General features: G+C 39.8%; 1 protein-coding gene across 12 annotated transcripts in view; it reads right to left on the bottom strand.

The window, feature by feature from the left end:
• Positions 1-25,225, bottom strand: part of SPATS2L (spermatogenesis associated serine rich 2 like) — a 167,482-nt gene that overhangs the window by 106,566 nt on the left and 35,691 nt on the right. Inside the window, exon 1 of one of the 12 annotated variants that reach the window (XM_045480658.1) lies at positions 3,716-3,903. The exons of 10 other annotated variants lie outside the window; for them this stretch is intronic. In XM_045480658.1, the coding sequence (XP_045336614.1) occupies positions 3,716-3,744 (29 nt within the window). In that variant the 5' untranslated portion in view covers positions 3,745-3,903. Of the gene's footprint in view, positions 1-3,715; positions 3,904-25,225 lie in introns of those variants that run through there. One more of the 12 variants, XM_045480666.1, reaches the window with a different exon arrangement.

The following is a 25,225-nucleotide window of genomic DNA, read 5'->3' as shown; positions in this document are numbered from 1 at the left end:
ATTGCTAAGTAAGCAATAATGCATAAAAATAATGGAGACAGAGGGGAAAAGACCCTAATGCTAATTAGCCCATAAGCTAGGCCAAATACAGTTTTGTCCAAAGATAAAAGGAATTCGGCATCGGGCAAGAAAACTTTCAATTAAAAGCAGAAAATAAAAATCATTTGTAGTGAGTTTACTTAGAGTACTGATGTTTTATCGCAGTAGGTGTATCATTTCAATAATATTGATCAAGACTTTGCAATAGGCTTAGGAACTAACTTTGAAAAATTTTAAGTCTGTTTTCAAGTTTGAGTTATTCACAATTACAGGAAATATAGAGGAAATTTTAGGAAAAAGTAATTATACCAATAGAAATTCTTAGTAAATGACTACTTTAGATTATTACATATACAAATGAAATATCTAAACATGTTTAATTTACTAGCAAGAAGTATCTGAGATATACTAAGATTCTGGTTCCTATGATAATTAGTGCTAGGAATGTAGGAGAAAGCAACCTCCAAAGTATATAAGCACAAATACAATCTGGTAGTTTGACATGGATTCCTTCACCAGGAAGTTAACCTAACAGACACCATGTGTGAGTTACTACAATGGTTTACATCTGCCATTAACAATTTTACAATGGGATGTTAGTGGTTCTCTTTTTTCCTTTGATTTTCATATCAAATATTTCACACAGTTATATATGGTATTATATCTATTACCAACTCAAGTCCGTGAATAATCAGTAAAAATTGCAGATTTTTTTCTTATTTGGAACTACTGTTCTCACCTAGTAGTTTTTTTTTTAATTACCTTCACTTGAAATTCTTAGTACAGCAAAAAGTTTCATTAACCCTCAAAAACAGATGGACATAAGAATAAGAGAGTAGACATACACAGACTTTGTTATTTTCTCAGGCTTATGAGGCTCTTTTCGTTTGTATCAATCAGTGTAAGATGAAGAGAGTATCCTTCAGAAAATAAACACTTGGGTCAAGAACAAAAATATCAACATAAGAACAGGTATGAATCTATTGACTATTAATGTATGTAAGTGAATGGAATGAAATAATCAATCCATGTTCAAGAAATTAAGTCCATGGAAATGCTCCCAACTTGTCATTTGTAAACTTTGATTGTGGATTTATGGTTTCTGGATAGCTAATGAGTTGCATTAGAATCCCAGTATGTTCACGTTTGAAGAGAACTTTGTAACATCTCAGTGAAATTTCTCTTTTTATAAATTTGGAAACTGAGACCCTAAGTGTATAAGGAACTTGTCAAAAGTCACACAACTAGAAAGTGGCAGGGCCAGGACTTGAATATAGGTTTTCTGTTCTTTATATATTCAAGAACATTTTATCAAAAACGTCCTATATACATGGACTTGTACCAAGTACCTAGGGAGAAAAACAGTGAGCGGAATAGAAACTCTGGCCTCAGAGAACTTTGATTCTGATGAAGGTTACCAGACAAATAAACAAGACACAAGTCAACACATGCTGTTATAGAGGATGTACAAGGTTTTATTAGAGCACTTTCACTTGGGGGGCAAATAAGATCAGGAGGGTCAAGGAAACCTTCAAGATGGATGTTAGATCTAAGTTGGGCCCTGAATTATCCAAATGGGGTGCAGTGAGGAGGGAACAAAAGGGAAGAACGTGATCTCAGCAGAGGCATTAAAATACACCAAAACCCAGATGCAAAAGACATTCAGGCCTGACAGGGTGTTCAGTATCCCTAGAACCAAATGAAGAGAAAAAAGATGAACCTAGAGAGAAAGAGGTCTGTGAATCAGGTTATGGAGCCTCAACTTTATCTTGAGGGTAGCAAGTAGTCCCTGAAGGGTCACAAGCATGGGAGTGAAATGGCCAGGTGTACATTTCAGAAAGAATGCTAGGGTAGTGTGGGGATCAGACTGGTGTGGAGGGCAAGAGAAGTCTATGAGCCCCTGATATTGGAAAGGGGATGTCCTGATCCTTAGATAGAAATAAATGCCCCAATAATAAAGGTTGATATATCATTCTTTTTTTTTAAAGTTTATTTATTTTGAGAGAGACAGAGAGAGACAGAGAGAGAGCAGGGGAGGGGCAGAGAGACAGAGAGACAGACAGGGAGAGAGAGAGGATCCCAAGCAGGCTCTGCACCACCAGTACTGAGCCTGACGCAGGGCTCAAACTCATGAACCGTGAGATCATGACCTGAGCTGAAACCAAGAGTCAGATGCTGAACTGACTGAGCCACCCAGGTGTCCCTGATCCATCATTCTTATTAAAACTTTGTTAGTGCACTGTAGAGTCTGAGCATCTCTGAGCTCACGGAAAAAGTCCAATTTATGGACCTTGAAGACTAAAAACCAAGGTTTAAAATATGGCCTCAACCAAAAGGTCCTGCATAGGCAACAGGCTAGCAGCAGTCCCAGTCAAGAGTCACACTGCTATTGCAGCCAAACCAGTACAGATGCCACCATCCCTGGGCCCCTGAGCACCTAGCTATAAATGGGGCTAATTATAACTACTTATCTACTCCATAATGATATTGTGAGGACACTCCCTCTTCCTCAGCAGGAAATGAGAGTAGTAATATCTATTTCATAGCAATGCTGTGAGTTAAAAGATAACATATATAAACACACAGAGTTTTTACACTGGGTATTAAGAATACAATACTGTTAGTTTCTTTTCTTGTAATAATGCAAAAGCTGTTCTCTGTGAAAATAATTGACTCGACAAAGATAGAGAAAAACCTGTGGACTTCACTTCATTTACACTAGGCTCTACCCAACTCACTTAATGAAGCAAGTCAGTGAATGTTACATTGTGAAGATTCTCATTTTCAGCAGGGATTTTCTTAGTTGTTAAAAAAGTAAGAATACACACACACACACACACACACACACACACACACACACACTTTCTTAAAGTTAAAAAAAAGAAAACAATACACCTGAGTTCATCCTTCCCAGCCCAGCCAGGCTCTAACTTGGAATGCCTCTTCCTGGAATGGAAGTCCCACATGGCACTCCCCTCCCTTACTGGGGTGCTTGGTAGCTGGCCCTTCTCTCCTCTCTACCACTGCTGGGAATTTCCTCCTCTACCTCTTCACAGACCCCACCAAAGCTTCAGGTATTACTTCAGATAGGGCAGAAGAGAGGGAAGACACAGGAGGAGAACAGCTTTGAGGGAAGGACCTAAGAGCTGGTTGTACACGGAAGTTAGCAAATGGAATTTCCCCCAATTGAAATATACAATCAATATTATCATGGATCTGAGGAGAAATCTACAAAATCCTTTTAAAGTGACAGGGCCAGCATAAAACTTGACTGTTGTCACTGACATAAAGAAAGAAATCTATCAGCAACATCAACATGGGAAAAGTACACTCAGAATGCAAACCTTGCTCATCCGAATACTGGCAAGGCCAGGATGTCCCTATGCTCCTGATGCTAAGTACTTCTCATGGATTATTTTATTTAATGCTTACAAGAAACCTGTGACATAGATCATTCTATCCTTCTCTTGAACAGGGAGGAAACTGATGTGCTAGTTTGTTATTGCTGCTATAATAAACTAGCACAAACTTAGGGGCTTTAAGGAACACAAATTTATTTATTATCTTTACAGTTCTGTAGGTCAGAAATCCAACATGGATCTCACTGGGCTAAAATCAAGGTGTCACCAGGCTGCATTCCTCTCTGGAAGTTCCAGAGGAGGATCTGCTTCCTTACCTTTTCCAGATTCTATGGCTCATCTCCATGGTTTAGCTCCTGTACCCCTTCATCTTCAAAGCCAGCATTGTGGCATCTCTCTGATCGTTCTTGCACTGTCACAATTCCCCCCCACGCTCTGACTTCCGCCATAATATCTGATTCTTTCACGCCTCAGGAGCCAGTTTTCACCCTCTTGGGGGTAATGTAGCACCTGTTGAGAATGCACAATCTATTCACCTGGGAGTATTAATACTGAGCTAGAACTGCTGTTTATCTTCCACCCAAAGCTCCTTGGCTTTCCTTCCTCTGCTGTGTCAGCAGCCATGTAGTTTGAATGGAATGGATTCAAGGCTTAAGTACCAAGCACAGAAAAATTTGTGCAGGGCAAGTGCATACTGAAAACTCAACACATGAGAGTTTTCATTATTATTATATTATTATTTCTACAAGAGACAATAGAAATGTTAAATGTGTACATCAAATAAATAATCAGCTGAGAAACATATTTTGAATGCAATTTTTAACATCCCCATATACTTAAATTAATCCAATACTTGGGTAAAGCTATATATTTATTTTTTGTTCCTGGTTAAAATAATGGATGTCCCTGATCTAATTCTGGCTTGGTTTTTATTACTTTTCTCAATAACAAAAGCCAGGAACAAAATCAGATTTTGCTTCTAGCAGTTTAAATAGATAAAAATCAGTGTGACTGTCAAAATCCAGGTTGGTCTTATCAGGCTGAGATGAAAACCAGGGTTACATTTGAAAAAGATGAATGTGGACACTAACAGGAAAAAGCGCCTGGCTAATTGAGTAAACAAATACGACTTGCAAGTCCCAGATGGAGTATGTATAGCATTGTAATCAGCAAAATGTCTTTTTATGGTTATTTTCCTAGAACATTCGTAAAGTGATGCAGATCTTACAATGGGGTAGTGCAATTTTTTTAAGTTAAAATTTTCATTTACTATCATTTAAAAAGTTTTATTTTTTTTTTCATTACAGTCCTCAAATATATGTTACTGACTCTTTCATGGAAATGTAGTAATACCTTAAACTAATAGGATACCTAGATCAAGGGGCAATAGAGAAGTGTGGTTTCCGTGTCCTGAAAAGAGAGTAACCGAGCAAAGCTGTGATCTTGGTTTTATGCCGAACCTAGTTAGTTTGGAAACTTCACTTAGATAATCTATTTATTAAATTTATTTTTCTGACAGAGAGAAAGAGCGCATGTAGGGCAGGGGTAGAGACAGAAAGGGAGACAGAGGATCCAAAGCAGGCTCTGCGCTGACAGCAGTGAGCCTGATGCAGGTCTTGAACTCATGAACTGTGAGATCATGACCTGAGCCCAAGTCGGATGCTCAACTGACTGAGCCACCCAGTTGCCCCTAGATAAACTATTTTAATTAGGTTGTACAGAAGCCAAAGAATATTCTCGGAGTTAAGTAAGTTTCAACTTCACTCCTAGTAGCAGGAGAGGTGTACCTTTATTACTGAATGCCAAGCCTGAGATCCACTAGGTTACAATGCCGATCTTACCCAGTAGACTGGGCTATTCTATGGCAGAGCAAGATTCTCTCCTTCTTCACATCCTTAGGTATTTTCTACACCACTTAAGAGTCCCCTCACCGAATTCATGGTCAAAGCATGCTTCTCAGGCTGGCTCTATCTACAAAGCCAGGGGCAGGGCTGTTATCCCCATTATCCATTCTCTCCTTCTCTCTTTAGTACTAGAACTGTGAAGTCCTACCTGGGCACATGAGGACCCGGAGTATTTTCCAGCCTCCCTTGCAGCTCAGTCAGTATGCTCATGCAGCTTCGTTCTGGCCAGTTGGATGTGAATGGAAGGGAAATGCACAACTTCTTGGTTGTCCCCTTAAAACGAGAGATGCGGTTTTCTCTCCCTCTCGCCCCCTCTTGACAGCTAAAGGATGACGATATCTTGAAATGGAAGCCATAAAGACAGGATGACAGAGCAACAAGATAAGAAGACTAGTCCCTTCAACGTAGAGCCTCTATGTCAGTCTGCATGCTGAGGAACACTTAAACAGGGACAAATTGATTTGTACATTTTGAAGCCACTGTTGTTTTGCTTTTACCACAGCAGAAAATCCTAACTAATATTTACTCAAAAATTTCCTTCACTGACCTTCCTAAAATTTCCAGGATTCACATTTTTGGATTAAGAAGATTTCTGTATCCTAAAGAACTACGTATTAATGTCCGAATACCCCCAAGAAATCAAAATGCATAGGTAAGAAGCTGTAAATTAGCACTGTATTTGTTTCAAGCTGACTACTTGGGATACACACACAGAAACACACAGAAACCACCATATAATTCTTTTGTTTAGTTTCCACAACTAAATCAGGGTGTGAAAAACTGAAGAGGATACAGAGAGGCACCACACAGAAGATTCAAAGCAAACAAAAAGAAGTATATGATGGCACTGGATTGACTTGCTCAGTTGTAAATCTAGTGGTCAACTTAATATTGCTATATCACACAGAAGATGGTGATGAACTGTCTCTTCCACTATGGAAAGGAAACCATTTTAAACTGAAGCAAGAATGTGTTGACAGTTTGAAGAAAAGTGCTATCTGAGCTTATGTTTAATCATTTGAATTAGTTATTGAGGGGAGGCTGTAAAGTCTTTCCCTGTAAGTATTTAAAAACTGGGTAGATTTTAATTTTCCAGAATGTCATGTTAGAGTTTTGCCCTGTGAGCGCAGGCAGGAGGAGCGAGGATGGACTAGAATGGACCTTAACGAAGTCCCTCACTCCAAGATGGGGTGTGCTTTCAATGCATCTCTCTCCTTCTCCCTTCCTCTCTCTTTCTAGAATAACATTAAATTACCTTCTGCTTACAAACAATGAGAAGCAATAAGCTTTTGTTTCTCTTTGCTTTGTTTCCCAGACCACCTGCCTTCACCTTTCATCACCACCACCATCATAGTGGGTCTTTCATCCCACTATGTGCTCCAAACTGCAAAATTTAATGTTAGGGAACCATATGCACATGCGTGTGCATGTGAGTGTGCGTGTGTGCGTGTATGGTGGGGAATAGGGAGGGAGAGCTAGGAAAAGAGTTTTACAATATATCCAGATAAGACTGACAGCCACGCCATTCTTTTCAAACACATACACACACACACACACACACACACACACGCATTCTGTTCTAATGCAGGGTTGGGAAATCAGATCGAGAACTCTGGGGAAGGGCCATAAAATGGCACCAGGTTCTAGGCCTCAGTCCAGATACATCTTAGGCCTTGAAACACTCAATTCAAAATCCTGTCAACAGGTTTTATGTGTTTTGCTTGTACTTTCAGTGAAAAGAGTGCTCCTTTTTAGGGAGATACATTTGAAACAAGAGAAAAATCTTATTTATTAAGAGGTGATAAAAGCCAAAAAAACAGTGGTGTATTTATCAGGAGGGACCCCTATATTAGAGAAACACTGTCATCTCTCTCCACCTGTTACCTACTTTCCCTCCCTTGTGAAGAAGTGGCTTATCTCGTAAGTGCATTTGAAAGAATAAACTGAGCATATCCCACTCAACTCCCTCCCTCTCTCCCCTCTGTTAGGATCTTTCTGCCTGCATACAAAGAGGATGACTTCTTAGCTGCTCTTGGTCATGCAGTAAAAGCTTTGGTCAAAGGCCCTGCCCCGGGCTAGGAAGGAGGGAGGTAGAAACTGTGCTGTAATTGCCCACTTTGCCTGTGACTGGGTCTGCTTACTGCAGGGGTAAAGTATTAGCAAACCATCCTGGCCCTGATATAAAGCTACATTTTCCAGTGAGCATCTATCAGAAATAATGCAGACATTTTGATCTCCTCTTACCTGACTTCTCTCTCTCCATACTGCTTGACACACTCTAGGGGATTAGCAAATAGTTTTTGAATGAGAGAATAAATGGACCTGGGTGGGCCAGTTTGCCGACCTCCTAAAACCCCAAAGAAAGTTCTGAATTTGAGGCTATATATATTTTTTTTTTTTTTGAGAGAGAGAGAGAGAGAGAGAGAGAGAGAATCTTAAGCAGGCTCCATGCCCAGTATGTAGCCCAATGTGGGGCTCGATCTCATGACAGTGAGATCATGACATCAGCTGGAATTAAGAGTTGGATGCTTAACCGAATAAGCAACCCAGGCAACAATCTATATTTTTCGATCATTCACTCCATTAGTAAAAATGCTTGCACATGGACATCTAACATGTGTATACTATTTATTTGTAAACGTTAACCATGTACCTTTGTACTAATATATACTTTATAAAAATACTCTAAAATAGAAATTTGAAATGAGGTGAAAAAATGTAAATGTTAAGTTCCAGTACTTTCTTCTTGCACACCAGTGGATTATTTTGAGCAGTCCATTCTGTAGCCCACCGGTCTAGACTTGAAGTACTACACAAGTCTGGAGAAGAAGAATCTGGAGGTCTGGAGCAGTCCAGACAGATTCAGGCAGCACAGCAGGGACCCTGTTTCACACAGCTTTGCACTCCTCACCATGCGTAGTAAGGACAACATTTTCTATTTAATGGTGCATCCTCAGGAAGAATGTGTTGAACTGACTTGGAAGGAGAAAGTGGATGAATGGATGTTTATTGATCTAGAAGGAAAAAGGGAAGGATATTCCAAGTGAGACTTATCTTGGAACACTTTATTCCAAGACCAGACATCACAGAAATGGGATAGAGGTTGGCTTTCATCAGACACTGGCTTCAGAACCACATAATGTGAAGGAGCAGGAAATGAAGTTGGTTATTGGAAGAGAGAGAGAGAGAAGTCAGAAGGTGGCTCTGGGCCATGAAATCTAGGCAGATATATCAGCATCTGATTCCCTGTAAGAACAAAATATGGAACTTCTGGATGCTTTAAAGATGTAAACACCATCACATTTTATCTTTTATGAAGATCAGACTGGGGTTAGGAGGCATATCAGATGGAACAATACTTGCATTTGGTTAGAGCAGCTCTGAAGAGTCTAGAATGAGACCATGAGAGTCTGGCTAGAGTGATGAAGGAGATAAGGGAAAAGAAAGTATGAAACAAATAGTCAATTAGAAAGAATATGATCAAACCTTCATAACCAATAAGATGTGAAGGAAGAAAGAGAAGAAACCAAATATGTCTAGAGATGATCCCACCATTTGGAAAATGAACAATCTTACTTGATTTCTGGAAATTTTCCTCTATCTTGATTTGCTATGGTAAGTAATCCCAGTGTGAATTAAAAATTTTTTTTAATGTTTATTTATTTTTGACAGAGACAGAATGCAAGTGGGTTAGGGGCAGAGAGAGAGGGAGACACAGAAGCAGAAGCAGGCTCCAGGCTCTGACCTGTCAGCACAGAGCCCGACGCGGGGCTCGAACTCACAAACCGTGAGATCACGACCTGAGCCGAAGTCGGACGCTCAACCGACTGAGCCACCCGGGCGCCCCTCCCAGTGTGAATTGATGTTTCTCTGTTCCTATTTAAATGCTTGAGGCTCACCCTGTAACCTCAAAGTAAAATGCTGAAACATGGAACACGGACTAAATTTTCATGAGTCCAAGGTACTACTTACTAAGTTTGCTGGAAGATGCAATTGAGAAATGGCACTTGGCCTTGAAGAAAAACAAAACATCACGTTTGTGTGTATGTAGTTGACAACAACTGGCTTCCCACACACAACTGAACAATCCAGTCAACCACAAAGTGAAGACTAGTAATAAGTTCATGACCTTTTCAGCCACGTTTATTCCTATATGTGAACTCCACATTATTCTAAGCTATGGAGTTTACTCTGGGGTAATTCAGACAGCTGAATAATAAAAAAGGATAGAGGATAGAACAGATAACAATGCTGGAAAGAAAAGAAACCAAGCTTTTTTGTCAAATAGCTATAATCCTGTGGACAGGTTATATGATGTGTCTATGTCCATGCAGTTCATTTTTTGAAACCTGTGTGACTTATTCTGAAAACAGTCTCCTAAGATGGGAAGAAATGACCAAAAATTACATAAAGCTTACTTTCCAAATGGAGTTCTGCAGAAAATACAGCTGCCATCTGGCCTTCTGGCTAACTTCACTTCTTTCTTTTTCGGCAGATATTATTTAATCCAGACCACACAGTTTGTTAGTCTAGTTGGTTCATGAAGATTTCAGAACATGAATCTGTAGCAGGAATGTTTGGCAAGTGACAAGACATTAGCTGCTTGACATGAGGGCAGTTTCCTTGTCTCAGTGGTTAAGTAAGTCTCTCCCTGGCTCTGTGTGCCTGGGTGCCTTCAGCTATGAAGTCAAACTGATTATCCTTGTCATCTCTCAAACATGATGTCTGCCATGTGCTGTGAGACAGGTACTGCTCCTGCATATATACCACTGCTCTAAAATTAACTACGAAGACTTTAAACCCAATGTTAGTTCACAGTTAACATTATGATGGTCTACTTGCATGTAAATGGACTGAAACTCTAGTCACTGTATATAAAATACAACCTGTGCTTTAAAATTTAGCCAAGATGTATTAAAGCACGGAAAAAATAATTTGGTCTGGGTAGGTTTTTAAAATCATGTTTAAACTAAGAAAAGAGGTATTTAATAATAAAAAAAATCATATCAGTTACATAGTAGCTTTCAAAAGGCAGAAGTTGCTGGTCTCTATAGATGCCTACCTGCCTCCAAAGAAAGTGAGAGGGTGAGCTGAGATTTACAGCCTATAAACTTCTGCCAGGTTCAGACAGGAAGAAGTCTTTTCATGACACTGGGTTTGGCTTCATTTCTCAGTGGTCTCACTTGGCCAGCAATGCTAAAGACTGCAGCAGAGTCCAGGCGTAATTCTATAGATACTGCCATTGGGAGGACCAGCAGAAATAGGGGTAACCTATCTTGGTGAGGCAGATGAGAGGGGTAGATATATGTCCTCAAAAACCTGGCCATAAAATAAAAATCAGTGACACAAAAATTCAACATCTATGAAGAATGCTGGAGGGCAATTGCTATAGTTTGAAAAAAACATTTAGGTAGAAGTTTACATAATTTTAATCATAAACAAGATTCTAACAAATAATAATTGCATGATCCTTAAGGCTTTATTAGCTATTTACCACACTCTTCAGATTTTCATTTCCTATTAAATCTGATTGATAACAAGTTTATCATTCATTTGCATAATTCCATTTCCTTCACCATTTCTTATTCAGAGTATGACATCATGGAGTTAGAGAATGGAAACTGTTTCTATACTTTGGGAGGAAAAAAAGCAATGTTTGTGATAACCCAATTTTTTTCCCTCCTTCTAAGCTAAACACTTATAATTCTTAACACATGTTTTTTCTTGGAAACCATTTTTACTTCTGGCTTTATGTAAAATGTGAGAATTTTCTATCTCAGAAAATGGCACTAGTTCATCTCTTATGATGTCCCCATTGTATGTTCATTGCCAGCGAAACAATCTGTTTAGAACTCTCATTATTATGACTATAAATAGACCTGTAAAATGTGCTTTTCTGCATGTTTCATCATTTTCAGTTTCAGAACTCTGTTATTTAAACCCTGATCAGAAGGTTAACACATGAAAATATCTAATGAACCTGGCTTCCTGGTATGGAATTCAAATACACTCTGTAGATACAAGTAATACCCATTAACCAAGAGTGGAATGACTTACTGTATATAAGGAATTCAAAACCACAGATGGAAAAATACTATGAGTGTTGGGATTAGGCATGTTAATAAAAATATATTTCATGAATGTTATGAATTTTTTAATTAATGGTTACATAGCTATTTCTTAGTCAAGTTGTAAAACCTTAACATTCAGGTTTTTAAGTATGTTTTATAGGCACACACAATACTCTCAAATCTCTAAAGCTCTTGAAATAAAGCCCAGTTATCTAATTTTCACCATCCAGGTATAAGAATCTTATAAAACAGCAGCATATCAAGATGAGAGATGGTTGAGATTCTCTGCATTGTATTGTTTCTTAATCATCTGCCCATGGGTTTGCTTCACTATTTAAAAAGGCAGAGATGTGTGCACATGTGTGCATATACAAAAACACATACATGCATGAAAATATTGACACACACAATGGAATATGGAATGGAAGGAGAACTAAATTCAGAATTTAAATTTGCAGTTTTTAGTTCTGCTTCTAGCAGCTCAAATATTTCAAGTTCTCTGAGTCTGTCTCACCATTTGTAAAGCAGCTGAAGAACAAATGTGTGTGTGGAAACCTTTTGTAAACAGACAGAAAGCACTAAACATACACAAGGGTTCTGTGTCTGTATCTGTGGTCACTATAGCCTGACCCAATCCACATGAACATATAAATGAACAAAGGTGGTTTTCCTCAACTCTCTCAAAAACATCTAGATCTTAAAAAAAAAAAAAAAAAAAAAAAAAAGGATACTTTTAGGTCAAGATGAACAGAAGTAAATGAAATTAAAAGGAATCATGCCACATTAAAGAAAATGTTGGTGAATCCACCTGGTCCTCCCCAGGAGCTATCTCTGGGGCCAGGCCCAGTTGTGCCTACTGTATATAGATTCTTCTTCCACTTTTTTTCTATAGAAACCAAGCTTTTTCCAGAAGAGTCAAGTTTTTCCACAGGCGGTCTCCATAGCAGTGTTGAAATGGCCTGGCACTGAGGGGGGACAGGAGGAAGGTGGGTAGTAGGGCAAAGAGGAGAAATGAAAGGGATCCTGAAAGGGGAGAGAGGGAAGAAGGGCAGCCTTTTATGTCTACTGGAAACTTGTTTGTCAAGTTCTTGTAAGTCAGGGATTGTACGTATATCCAACCATATACTTTACTACAATTTTTTAAAAAGTCATTCAGAGTTGACATTTCCTAAATGTCATGTTTAGCTACAAAACACAACCCTGGCAAGACGTGAAAGGTAGTGCCTTTGTTGCTAAAATCTGGTTTGTTTGGTCACAGCAAATGACTAACAAACTCAATTGAAAAGCATTTTCTTGTGTATCCCAGAAAGCACTTTAAAACCTATCTACAGTTAAAGCCACTTATATTTTCTACAAACTACCCCTCAAAATGGGAAGAAGGGATAGTAACAAGAATCCTTGGCATCACTTTGGTGAGGACTCCAGAGGCATGTGACCAAAGTGCATAGGCAAGATGGAAACTGCCCAATGTGGCTCTTTACTAGGGCTGGTTACACTGTGTAAGACCTGAGGCTCCATTTCTAGGGTCATGAGGCTAACGCTAAAGTCATCTCATCGTACAAAGGTGAGGAACATCAACATTCTTTTCTACTAAGAACAAAGCGCCTTCACTAAAATTCATGGTCTTGGCCAATGCATTTTTTCTTCTTTGGGATAAAAGAGAGGGTCTGAGCTAATGATTCACATTGTTAAAATTATGGACATAGGCAAAGAATTACTCATGGTTAGCTAAGCTTAGATCTGTTCCAACATGCCTTCCTGAAGTAACTCCTCTCAAAAACAAATTCACTAGGCAAATGTTTAACTTCATTAAGCCTGTACTGACATCAAGAGGGTAGATTTCCAATGGACTCTGCCATGCAAAATGTGGATTGAGCATCTTTACCCAAGGTCCACTTGGATATTTATGGAATGCTTCTCACTAAAAAGAGGAGCAGAGTTCAGACAAGAAAATGTAAAAGCTGTAGTTTCCTACAATGGTGTGATGTATTTCTGGTTACAGCACAGTACTTGTAAAAGTCACTGCTTCAATAAGAATTGGTTATATGTTTATTTTTCAAGAAATGTGTCTGATTAGGAAACACCTTCAGAATTATTTTTTGGCAGATAAACTAAACTAAGATTTTGTGTGTGTGCAAGAGGGGATATGACAAGACAAGGAGTGTTTAGATTTAAATTTTGAACATTTGGGGGATTGCAGCAACTGGGGTGTGGGGTGGTTAAGGGTTAGAAATGAGTGAGAAAATCAGGGACTACATCCACATGCTCTCATTTTCTCCTTTGGGGGTAGTGACTTCCTATAAAAAAATGAGAGGTTTATTTTCATAACAGCAGTGAGGAATCGCTAGGCAGATGTGTGTGGGTTGGTTCTGGCCCTTGATTAGCACACAGGAATGATACTGCCTTTACGTTTCACCAAATATATCCATTGAAACACATACAAGGGGCCTCCACTTGAGTTGCACAAGCAAGATCCCACATTTCAATGCAGTGATCATGCTGTTTGAGCAAAGTTTAAATGGGGCCAAATTTCCATTTGCAAAACCATTCTCAGATGTGGTTAACAAATTACACGGACTTTTTCTTCCCCTCTTCTCTGCTCCTCTAGGTTGAAAAATCTGAAATCAAGGTATTTTGAAAATGTTTATGATTAAGAAGGTACTTGATGGTAGCTGGATGTAATTCTTATGGTAAAGCAGAGGATATGACCACAGTCCCCTTCTGCAAACCAAGTGTGATCCCATGCCTTTTTAAAGACCATCTCTGCCATGTACAACCTGTAGAGGCTCTCGTCAAAGTGCCTTCGTTTTCTGACAGCTAAAATTGGAATGTGGCTTTGAGCACACAGGAAAGAGCTCACTGTGCCCCTATGTTTGTGTGTCAATGTGGGTGTTCCCCCTCCCCCGCTTTTTCAGTTTTTTTTTCCTCCTAGAAGCTGGCTTTTTGTGCTGTTAATCCTCTTGGAATGTAGCTCTTATCACCACCTAGAGGAATTCATTACCCTTTCGCCCTCTCTGCTCCCCAGGCCCATGAGACTAAGGAACAAGAGAGCAATTGTCTGGGGAGCTGCCCCCTGAATTCAGGTGTGCTGGCACTGAGTAACGTTGTACCCGATTTTTCCTATAATCAAAAGGGAAGGGGAGAAATTAATCATGCTTCCCTCTCCAAGGGAGTGGGAGGAAAACAGCCTTCAGGAACAGAGGCTGAGGCCCCCTGCCATTAAATCCAGCTATTCTAAAGCCAAGGGTTTAAAAAAAAAAAAAGGCAGCAGGTTCACAAGAGCATTCCATGGCTGCATCTGTACGAGGCCAGAGCAACTGATCAATAGAGTGGGGGAAAACTAGTTAAACCAGTTATTTGGAATGATGTTTAAGAGAAACACTGCTTGTTTGCCTTTACTTATTGTTTTAGCTTCTGCTGGTTATACAGCAGCTTCAAAACCAAAACGTTTTGTATTTTATAGAGAGCTTGCAAAACTCATTTTATGTCTTTAAGTGTATGCCCTTTTCTATTGTCCTTAAATCGGCAGTTTTGCTCACACAAGAAAACAAACTCTGAATACAAATGCAGCATGCTTCTCTTTTGGTTATAAACCATGAGGCGTTGTCTCATCAGCTAGGCACTAACAAAACGCCAAGAGGGGGGACACAGAAACACATTAGTCTCTGGTTCTTTCTTCAAGAACATACACGTAGGGGCGCCTGGGTGGCTGAGTTGGTTAAGCAATTCGACTTCAGTTCAAGTCATTATCTCATGATTCGTGGGTTTGAGTCCCGAGTCAGGCTCTGGGCTAACAACTCAGAATCTGGAGCCTGCTTCAGATTCTGTGTCTCCCTTGCTCTTTGCCCCTCCCCCGCTTGTGCTCTTTCTCTGTCTCTCAAAAATGAATAAACGTTCAAAAAATTAAAAAAAAAAAAAAAAAGAACATACACTTAACACTTGAGATGTACACTGAAATGGGAAACTACCCAAACCAGAAAGGTAGCCAAATACACTGGAGAAGAGATAGGACAACATTCTCAGAATCCATTAAAAGGTAATAGAAAGCAACCATTAATTGAACAATACTGAACTAGATTTACCCTCTTAAAGAACAACGTCAAGGGGCAGGGATTTATAACCAAGCTCTTTAGGTATTTCTAGAATCCAGTACATCCTGAATGCAGTCCACAGGGCTACTTCACACTAAAGTCTACATTATTGTTAGCTATGTTTTTACAAGGCTGAACTGGAGTGGTATTAAAGCAAAAGCTCAATTTATAATCTCCCACTGGAGGAACGGGGGAAGGGGTAAATGCAAAAATTTTTATGCCTCACCTTTCAGTTTAAGGCTATGTAAATCAGTCATCAATTCTGAATACAGTATTAGTGACTCCCTTTGGTAACAATTATGCATGTCAGAGCACCAGGAATAAAGTAGTATTAACCAAAATACATCAGATGTTGGAGAAAAGTTACTGAAAGGCTAATATATTTATTTTTTAATGGAAAATTTTAGTCCTTGGCAAAATAAAATATGTGCCACTCATTTAATTTTAACTTCTCAGGATTTTGAAAAGTGTCTTGCCTTCAAATGTTTTTACTGCAAACATGTTGCTTCAGTCACAAAAATCCACTACCATACGTTAAGTGTATTCACTTAGCACATATTTGTTCCCCTGCATCCCTGATATGTGCACACTTGTGGGAACGCTTTCTATTGCTGGTTAGTGCCTCTAAAAACACAAAACACTGAGAGAGTTGTTTGGCACTTCCTCCCAGCAAGCACTCAGCTACAGAAGAAATATACAAATCCGCCTCTCTCTCAGAGTTCTCATTGATTTCCATCCATTGATTTCATAGTGGCGCATTTCATTTTCAAAACACTTTCATAAACATGATTGTGAACCATGCTGTGAGGTTAATTTTTAGTGATAACACAAAACCTGAGATTTATTTTTTGGAAGGTTCTTGGTAGTGACTGAACATATGGTGTGTTTGTTGCTGGGGGCAACGCCTCACACATCAGTATTGAGAGATTTCCTTAACCCGCTCTCTGTAGCTGAAGGCCAAGGTCTGGAACACTCATTAAAAAAAAAAAAAAAAAAAAAGAATTAAGTGCAGTCATCCCTGGTCAATCCTTACTCACCAGGCTTTAGGTCCATGTTAGACCTAATGGTTCCTGTTAGTCCATCCTTCTATTAAGAGAGATGACATTTTGGACAATACACCAAAAAGGGAGGCTACAAACATTCTGAGGGGTTGGGAGAAGGTGGTTAATAGATATGCTGATCTCTGCTTCCTTCCAAAACCTACTAGGATGGTGAGAAATAAATATAAACGGTAAAAGTCCAAAAGGAACAACAAATGGGCAAGGAGACACAAATGGCTGAGATGGGACACAATTTGGGAAGATGGAAGGCAAACTGAAGAGTGGCAACTGACTCCCCAGAGGAGACTGAGACCTCAGGGCCCACAGACATACATACAAAGGAGAAGCCAGCCAACTGTCTCCCAAAGAACCCCAAGAGGGCTCAGGAGAGTGACATATCCACCCCACTCAGAGCAGCCAAGCAACCATCCTCCCCAGCCCTTGAGACACGGGTTTATTCTCTGAAAAAATTGCATCCAAGAAACAAGAGGCTTCAGGTGTAATGGAGGGTGGTCTGAGGCACCAGGACGGAAACAACGGGCTTAGGAGGAACTCTGGGCACTCAAAGTGAGACCTTTGGCCCTTCTCTGACTCAACAGCTTAGGAGGGGGTTACTCCTAGACCTCTAGGCAAGAGATATGGATTCAATTCATGGGAAATAGAGTGACCACAATAGGAAGACCTATAGATGTTGACATTTGGGGAGGGGGCAGGTAGCTTCTAACAAACTGAATTTGCAGAAGGGAATGAATTCCTGTCCGTCAGCGGTTGGATGAGCCTGGCAAATAACAGGAGACCAGAAGGAGAGGTTTTGAGGATAACCAACAGAGTTAGTGGCTCTAGTGGCTACAGTCATTATTTCCCCTGACCTGGGCATCAGAAACCTTGGCTTTAGGTCCTGTCTATGTCACTGACTCTTCACGTGACCTCTGAGTCACTTTTCCTTTCTAGGCTTCAGTTTCTCATCCTTGGGTCCTGGAATTTTCAGATGTTCACTGTTACCAGCAGGTCTAAGATGACAGACAGACAGAATGTCAGGGGTCTTCAATAGGGCACCATCTGCAGCCTTAAGTTTCACTGACTTCCTGGAATCCTTGTTGCTCACACAGCAGATGGCTGCCATTCTTACATGTAATGCAGTGACACCATCCTTCCAGAGAGGCTGTTTTCAACACACTTACATCCCAAGTAAGTACAGGACAGGACTCTAGGGGACCTACAGCATCCCAATATCAGCTCTCCATTTTTCCACATCATCATCATCAAAAACGAAACCAAAAAAAAAAAAAAAAAAAAAGCAAAAGCATCATCAGGTAGGGCTGTCTGGGTGGCTCAGTCGGTTAAGCATCTGACTTTGGCTCAGGTCATGATCTCACGGTTCGTGAGTTTGAGACCCACATCGAGCTCTCTGCTGTCAGTACAGAGCCCACTTCAGATCCTCTGTCTCCCTCTCTCTCTGCCCCTCCCCAACTTGTGCTCTCTCTCCCTCTCTCGTAAATAAATAAACATTAAAAAAAAATTTTTTTTAAAAGCATCACTAGGTAGAGTCAACCCAAACTCAACTTCTGTACTCTCACACATTTGTTGTTGTTGTTGTTACCTAATGAAACTCAAGAATAAAGAGTGAAAAATTCAACACTCCTCCCTCTTTTCAAGGGTCAACTCTGAAAAGAGAACGATAGTTAACACTTACTAAACACTTAGATAGGTCTGAGGCACTTGCTAGAAGCTTTACATGCCTTTTCTCATTAGATTCTGATGTACCTCCATTTTACAAACGAGGAAATCGAGGCTCCGAGAGCTGGCGTGATCTACTGGTACATGTGAAAGGGCTGGAGTCAGACCCAGGTCTCGCTCTAACCGAACCCGTACTCTTGTTCCTACTATCTTCAACCCAGATAGCCAGTCTCTCAGCCGCGGCAAGAAAGCTTCTGCAGTCTACTCTCCAATGACATTTCCTGTGACTTCAAAGGATTGACATGATCAGCCCTTCTGCTGAACAGCTATGAGGCATTCTGAAAAATCAATACTGGCTTCTGCAAGAAGCAGACTTTCCCAAAGCTAATTGAAAGCCATCTGAACATTTTCAGAACTGTGGCCATAATCATCTGTCTTGCTGCATACCATGTCCCAACATGCAACTGCAGTAAATCACTTCAAAATCACTTCTGCATGTTCACTCATACAAAACAGAAGCCCGCAATATTTTTTGTCATTGCCCTGTAGCTCCTCCATCTAAACTCAGAGCACTGGTATTATGGTTACATAATAGGCAGCTTGCTGACATTACTGTTTCAAAGTACCACTTTTTCAGGGTTTATCACAAGTCATTTTAAATTCCATTTGGTTCTAACTTGTTATACAACTTTATGTTCGGAAACAATGTCCTCTGCTGCGTCGACAAGCTATACTAGAAAATACAGTTGTTTGGGGTTTAAAAACAGTTTTTGCTAAACTTTGATTCTACCCTTGTACAGGGCCACATATAGGGTGGTGATGAGAAAGAGAAGTTAGATGGCTTATTGCAAGACATTGATCTGGAAAGTTAAAGACAGATATATTTTGATATCTAATCTGGATTAATGGTATGACCTTTCGACTTCAATCTCATCTACCATAAATGAATACAATGGCCAAATCGTTGTTTGCTGTAACTCTGCAAACCAAATGATTAGTTTGCCCCATTACTAGAGGCTATAATAACTCAAGAGAAGAAACTGGCCAACTCGGTAGGGTGGGTACTTGTGCCCTGATCATCCAGTATCTATCCATTCCCACAGCAGCTCTAGTTTGCTTGGAGGACTCAGCGAAGCCTCCTTCAGAAAGGGGCTGGAAGCTGGGGGCAGGGGAGAGATGTCTCAGGATGAACCCAGAAGCACATCATTCTGTGTGTCGCAGCCATGGCTTTGCTGCAACCTCCAACAGGCCATCAGGCCAAGGAGAAGCAAATCTGGAGCTTTGTTTGTGCTATTAGGAAACTGGACTTTCTCTCTGCTGGGTCTGAAGGAAGACGATGATGGGACTAAAGCTGCCTTAGCCATCTTGTGAACATGTGGAGCTCAGAGAAGAGCCAACACAGAGGAACGTAGAGGAAGCAGAGTCAAGAAATGCACAGCCCAGGCAACTGTTGCTGAAGAGGTTTCCTCAAAGTCCCGTCTAAAGATTTCTTTATTGGCCACCTCTAAGGGCAGCAGGCTGGGAAATGCAGTCTTTTGGCTGGGCACATTGCCTCCTTGAATCAAATCAGTGTGTAACTAAGGAAGAAAGAAAGAACTGGTATTGAGTGAGCAGTTCCCAGTTTCTTCTGTGGCCTGTTTAGGTTGGGTTTTCTGTGCTTACTGCAGAAAGCAGATCTCTTACATACAAGGGTTAAGGAGCTATTACATTTTTCAGCGTCTACAAACGAGACATCCAGCTAAAACACACAAGTAAAATCTTTGATTTGTAAATCTTTCATTATAGTAACCTGATTTTTCTTTTATAGTAGATTCATTTGAAATTGTTGCTCAATTTTAAAACGTGCTATCTACAATTAAAAATGCAAGATTGGCACACGTGCAGCAGCACAATTTTTCATATTCAATGTAGATACTGAAAAAATGTTGCTAAAAATATCAAATATCCTAATTTTTTTTCTTAAATTATAGGGGTAAATCATACTACATATTTATGAGCCCACTGTCTCAAGGCAGGAATTTCTCTGTTTCAAATTATGTCTTAGACTTCTATAGGTTAGGTTAGAAATGATAACAAATGTAGGAATGTTTGAATTGACATTTAGTTCTCAGGGGATAGCTTTTAAAACTGGAGAATAATGAAAGTAGCTGCTTTTAAGAATTTTTTTCACTAGTCACAAAGACATATCATACATTAGAGGATATGGAGAATGCCAAAATGAGATTCTCCCTGAAATCATGTAGTGTGGCATGAGAAAAGGAAGATAAACAAGAAAACAATGGTTTATTACACCAAGAGAGATAAGAGGCAGGGGAGTCACAGGGCTGGATTGTTAACAGAAGCTTTGCCTTCAGTCTTGAGTTATGTAGACAACAATAAAAGGCCTTTGCAGATCATTTTCATACAAGCTCAGAGCTGAAAGGAAGTTTGAAAACCACTGAATTCAGCCCACTCACTGTACAGAGAAAACCTTGGACCTAAAGAGACTGGGTCATCTCTCTAATGTTTTACAAGCTCATGCCAGAGCCAGATTCAAAACACAGGTTCCCTACCCCATGGCACAACACTCTTTCCACTAACGCCCATTTCAGAAGATACAGAATGAAGAAGCTTGCCTGCCAGATGCGTACCATAATTTACCTCTATGTTTATTGTGAACTCGTATTGAAATTATACTCTTATTTTAAAGTTTGTTTATTTATTTTGAGAGAGAGGAAGCGCACTTGTGAGCTGGGGAGGGGCAGAGAGAGAGAGAAAGAGAAAGAGAGAGAGGGAGAAAAAGAGAGAGAGAGAATCCCAAGCAGGCTCTGTGCTGTCAGTGAAGAGCCCAACACAGGGGTCGATCCCACAAACCAATGAGATCATGACCTGGGCTGATATCAAGAGTTGGATGCTCAACCGACTGAGCCACCAGGCGCCCCTGAAAATTGACTGTAATACCATGACATCTGCCAAGAGTGATAAATGAGTGAAAATGTGTGATATCACCCATCCCTGAACTAAACTGGGCCCAGGAAGCGTGGACAGACAGAGGCCTCCATGATACCAAAGGAAGAGGCTGAGAGGTCATCAGGGTTTAACAGCTAGTGGAAATTTTATTTTCTAATGGAAGTGAGTTCTTTGCCACTGTCTGCTTCAACTGCTTCCCATTTACTGCCAAAGTTTCCCTGGAACATGGAGTGGTTCTCGGCTGTGTGACCTTCACCATAAGCTTTCGGCAAAAGTTCAAAACTAGGGTAATCAACAGGTGATGGAAAAACTAGATCTTTTGAAGGTCTCCCTTCAAAAGAGCAGAAAATAGACATCAGGGAGAAACTTGTAGAGTGGGTTAATTTGTGTACTACAAATAATAAGATGAATCCTTCCTAATATACTTTCATCACTTGACAACTTATAAATAAGAGAAATGCAGGGAGTTCCCAACTCAGCAGTTTCTCTGCGTAAACCTAGAAAGTGTAGACCTGGGGTTTGGATAGGAAGAAACCCTGGAGTTGGTCTAATAAGTTGAGTTCCTTCATTTTGCAGAGATTCAGAAAAAAGCTCATAATCTCTGCTAAATCAGGTGTATGAAACAGCAATTGCTCTTCTCAAATCATGGCATACATATTCAGCTGAAATGTGTTTACAAATAAATTCAGCTGAAACACATCACATGAGGTCTCTAGTTATCCACAATCAGTCATTTTCATATGGTTTGGCTCACATACTTTCCTTTCTTCAATTAAAAATAAACTTTGTTGGTTCTTTCTTGTTATAAAAGCAGTGTATGTTTAGGAAAATTAAAGACCCAGATAAACACAAAAGAAGAACATTTTAAATGCCCATGATCATACCACCCAAAGAACCACTTAACCCTTAAATATATTTCTGGGTCATTTTCTAAGAATACATCCATACATTAACAAAAATGTCATCACCCTGGGCATACTTATTTTTTTAGAATATGATTTTATCACTTAACAATATAGAATGAACATCTTCTCATTATCAACATTTATCTACAATATCATCTATAGTAGCTGAATAGTATTTCACTCTGACTATACAGCATAATAGTTTTAACTAATCTTTTACACTAATGCTTTGTACACATAAGCAATTTCTTATTTACCCTACTATAAACAATGATGTGATTAACATCTTTGTGGCTAAAACCTTTGCACATATCCTTAGTTACCTCCTCAGCATAAATTCCTAGAGATAAAATTTCTGTGATGAAACAGTGAACACATTTTAAAGGACTAAAAGGGGAGTCTGGCTGGCTCAGTCAGGAGAGCCCACGACTCTTGACCTCAGGGTGGTGAGTTTGAGCCCACGTGTGGCATAAAGTTTACTTAAAATAAAAAAAATTAAGTAAAGGATTAAAAAAACACATATTGCCAAACTACCCTCTGCAAAGGGACTCACATAATTTAATTTACTTGAGTTACCTGCACATCAAGTTTTTTGGTCAGTTCAGCACTTCATGAAGAGAAATTGTAGGTACACTTGGGTTGGTCAAATGGGATAGATGTGCTTATATCTATAATTCTGATGAATGTTAACTATAGACACTTTAATCAATTAGATGATTTTATACTAGAAGCTCCCTATATATACACCTCCAGCCATGATTAACTTATACATTTCATTTTGACTCTTTCTTTGGGATTTGATGCCTTTTTCTCTTTCCCTGGTTAAATAGTCTTTTTATAAACTTAACAACATTCATAAAGAGATTCTAGACAGTCCCTGGCAACATTCTTGTAGTGCTCTGATTACATGCATCAGCTAAAAAATCTATCATCCAAGTTATGCTCCCAATTAGATGCCAGAACCAGTTTGCAGTCTGACATTTTAATGAAATGATAGAAATAACATCTTAAATTCAGGCAAAATCAACAAGTACCTGTAAGACTAAAGAGAGGAAGTGGAATGTGCTGTCAGACCACACATATTCTTTTAAGTTTTTTATTTATTCCTTTTTATTCCACCTGATTCCAAAAAGGACTTAAAGCAGCTTTTCTTTCTAAACGTGTTTTCTAAATTGGACATTTTCACATCACTGAGGCTGCCAACTTCTTTCCTAACAGAAGGATATTCTTCTATCATAACTGCTTGCTATATTTGGAGACTGAATGACAGAGATATTGTTCTTATCTAGAAAAGAGGAAAAAATAACTCATTACGATCATGAATCCTGCCTGGAAGACCCCTTAAAACAAAGTGACCCTCGGTATGAAATACCAGTCCCACCAAAAACAAACCAAAACAGGAATAACTCAATATCTAGGATGCATAAAAGCTTCAAAGAATCACAAAAAGTCAGGCCCTTGGGCTATTCATTCCCTGCAAGGGACAGTAAGAATTCAGATCCCAACATTCTAATTTGTGAGAGAACTGTGAGACCTGAAAATTCAGGAGCCTGACAGCAGGGAAGGCAGGCCCAACATCAGAAGGAAGAGGAAGCTTCCCACTTCCCTAGAACAGTGGCAAGGAAACCCCATCTCCAATAGGCTTGTCATTCCCTATCTCCTCTTCCTTTTTGTTCCCTGGTCCTCCTCTTCCAGCACCACCCATCACATCTCTCTGGGGTCTAGCTCTGCTTCTCTGTCCTACATTTTGAAGCTTTTTTTAGGGGAGGTGGGATGGCAGCGGGGGGGGGGGGAGCATAGCTTTTCTAAATCCTCATCCGTTGCACTTGATTTCCACTGACCTAAACCTTGTCCAACATTTCTTCTGTCTCATGGGCCCATGCTAGCAGTAAGAGACAAGGTCCCAGACCCTGTATTACACACTCAAGGACACTTAATGATAAGTCACCAGTACATGGTGAGCAAAGACTTGAAAGAAAATTGATCCCCCCCCCATTTTAGGGGGAAAAAAAAGGAAGGGGTGTTAGGGGCTACATTAATCAGGGAGAGTTACAGGGAACAAGTGTCACTGAAATTCCCTGGCATATTAAAAGTGCTAGGCTGAGTTGGCCTATGCTCTAAATATTCCCAAATGCCACCATTTTGGAAGAAAAAAAATCATTTTCATTGTGAAATTTGAGGTTTTGCTGAAATTTCCAGGAAACCTCAAGAAAAACACGCATTTTTTCATCTGAACCAGCAGTATATCCAAGGAGCAAGGGCCAAAGTCAATAATAAGACCCACACAACTAATAGAAACTATCAACAGTTGGCCCAAACTTAAACGTCATGTTGTAGATCTTCACAATGTACAGAGCCCTTTCAAATAGCTATTTTATTTGATCCTCCCCACAATTGAGTAAGGTAGGTGTTATTATTCCCACTTCAGAGATGAGGAAACTTACGCTCCCCAAGGTTACATGACACAGTCGGGTCACTCAGGTAGTTTTTTCAGCGACTGAGAATGTGGACGCTGAAGTGAGACCACTTAGGTTCAAACCCAGGCCCTGCCCACCATTAATTATGGGAACCTGAGCAACCTACCTTCACTGTGTCTCAGTGTCTATGTCATCAAATATAGACAAATGACAATACTATAGGACCGTTTTGAGAATTAATTGAGTTAATACATTAGAGCAGTTATAGAATTAGAAAGTCAGTCTGGCTTACACAGTAAGCACTTAAAAAATGTTCAGAAGACTCAATTCCCAGAGCTAAATATTATAAGGCCAAATGAGGTATCCTTATTTTTAACAATTACATTGCTTCTACGATTCATAATTTTATCAGTAGAGAAATTAGCTATTTCTCACAAAAGGAAAATGCATGCTAAAAGGAAACCTTGAATTGGATATAATGAGTCAAAAAGGAAGAAAAGGGCAAAAGTTCAAGTGTGGTTTCTTGAAAGAACGCCATTAATTTTTGTTTCCAGAAAAATACTGTACACGATTTAAGTATTTTCAGTCATTTTTGAGCACAATGAAAGGTCAGGCTAAATGGAAGTAATATTTGTGTAGCCCATGGTGACTGTCGGGGAGTCTGTTTCCCATGGTCTGGTCCTTGATGTGGACAATGAAGCATTTCTCTGGGTGAGCGCCGAGAGAAAGGGCTGTGGCTCCCCCCAAGCCCTTCCGCCTCCCTCGGCACCCAC

Source organism: Leopardus geoffroyi, chromosome C1, assembly GCF_018350155.1.
Source record: "Leopardus geoffroyi isolate Oge1 chromosome C1, O.geoffroyi_Oge1_pat1.0, whole genome shotgun sequence".
NCBI classification, from domain to species: Eukaryota; Metazoa; Chordata; class Mammalia; order Carnivora; family Felidae; genus Leopardus; species Leopardus geoffroyi.
The sequence above is the reverse complement of the archived record's forward strand: the minus strand, read 5'-3'. Positions and strand labels throughout refer to the sequence as shown.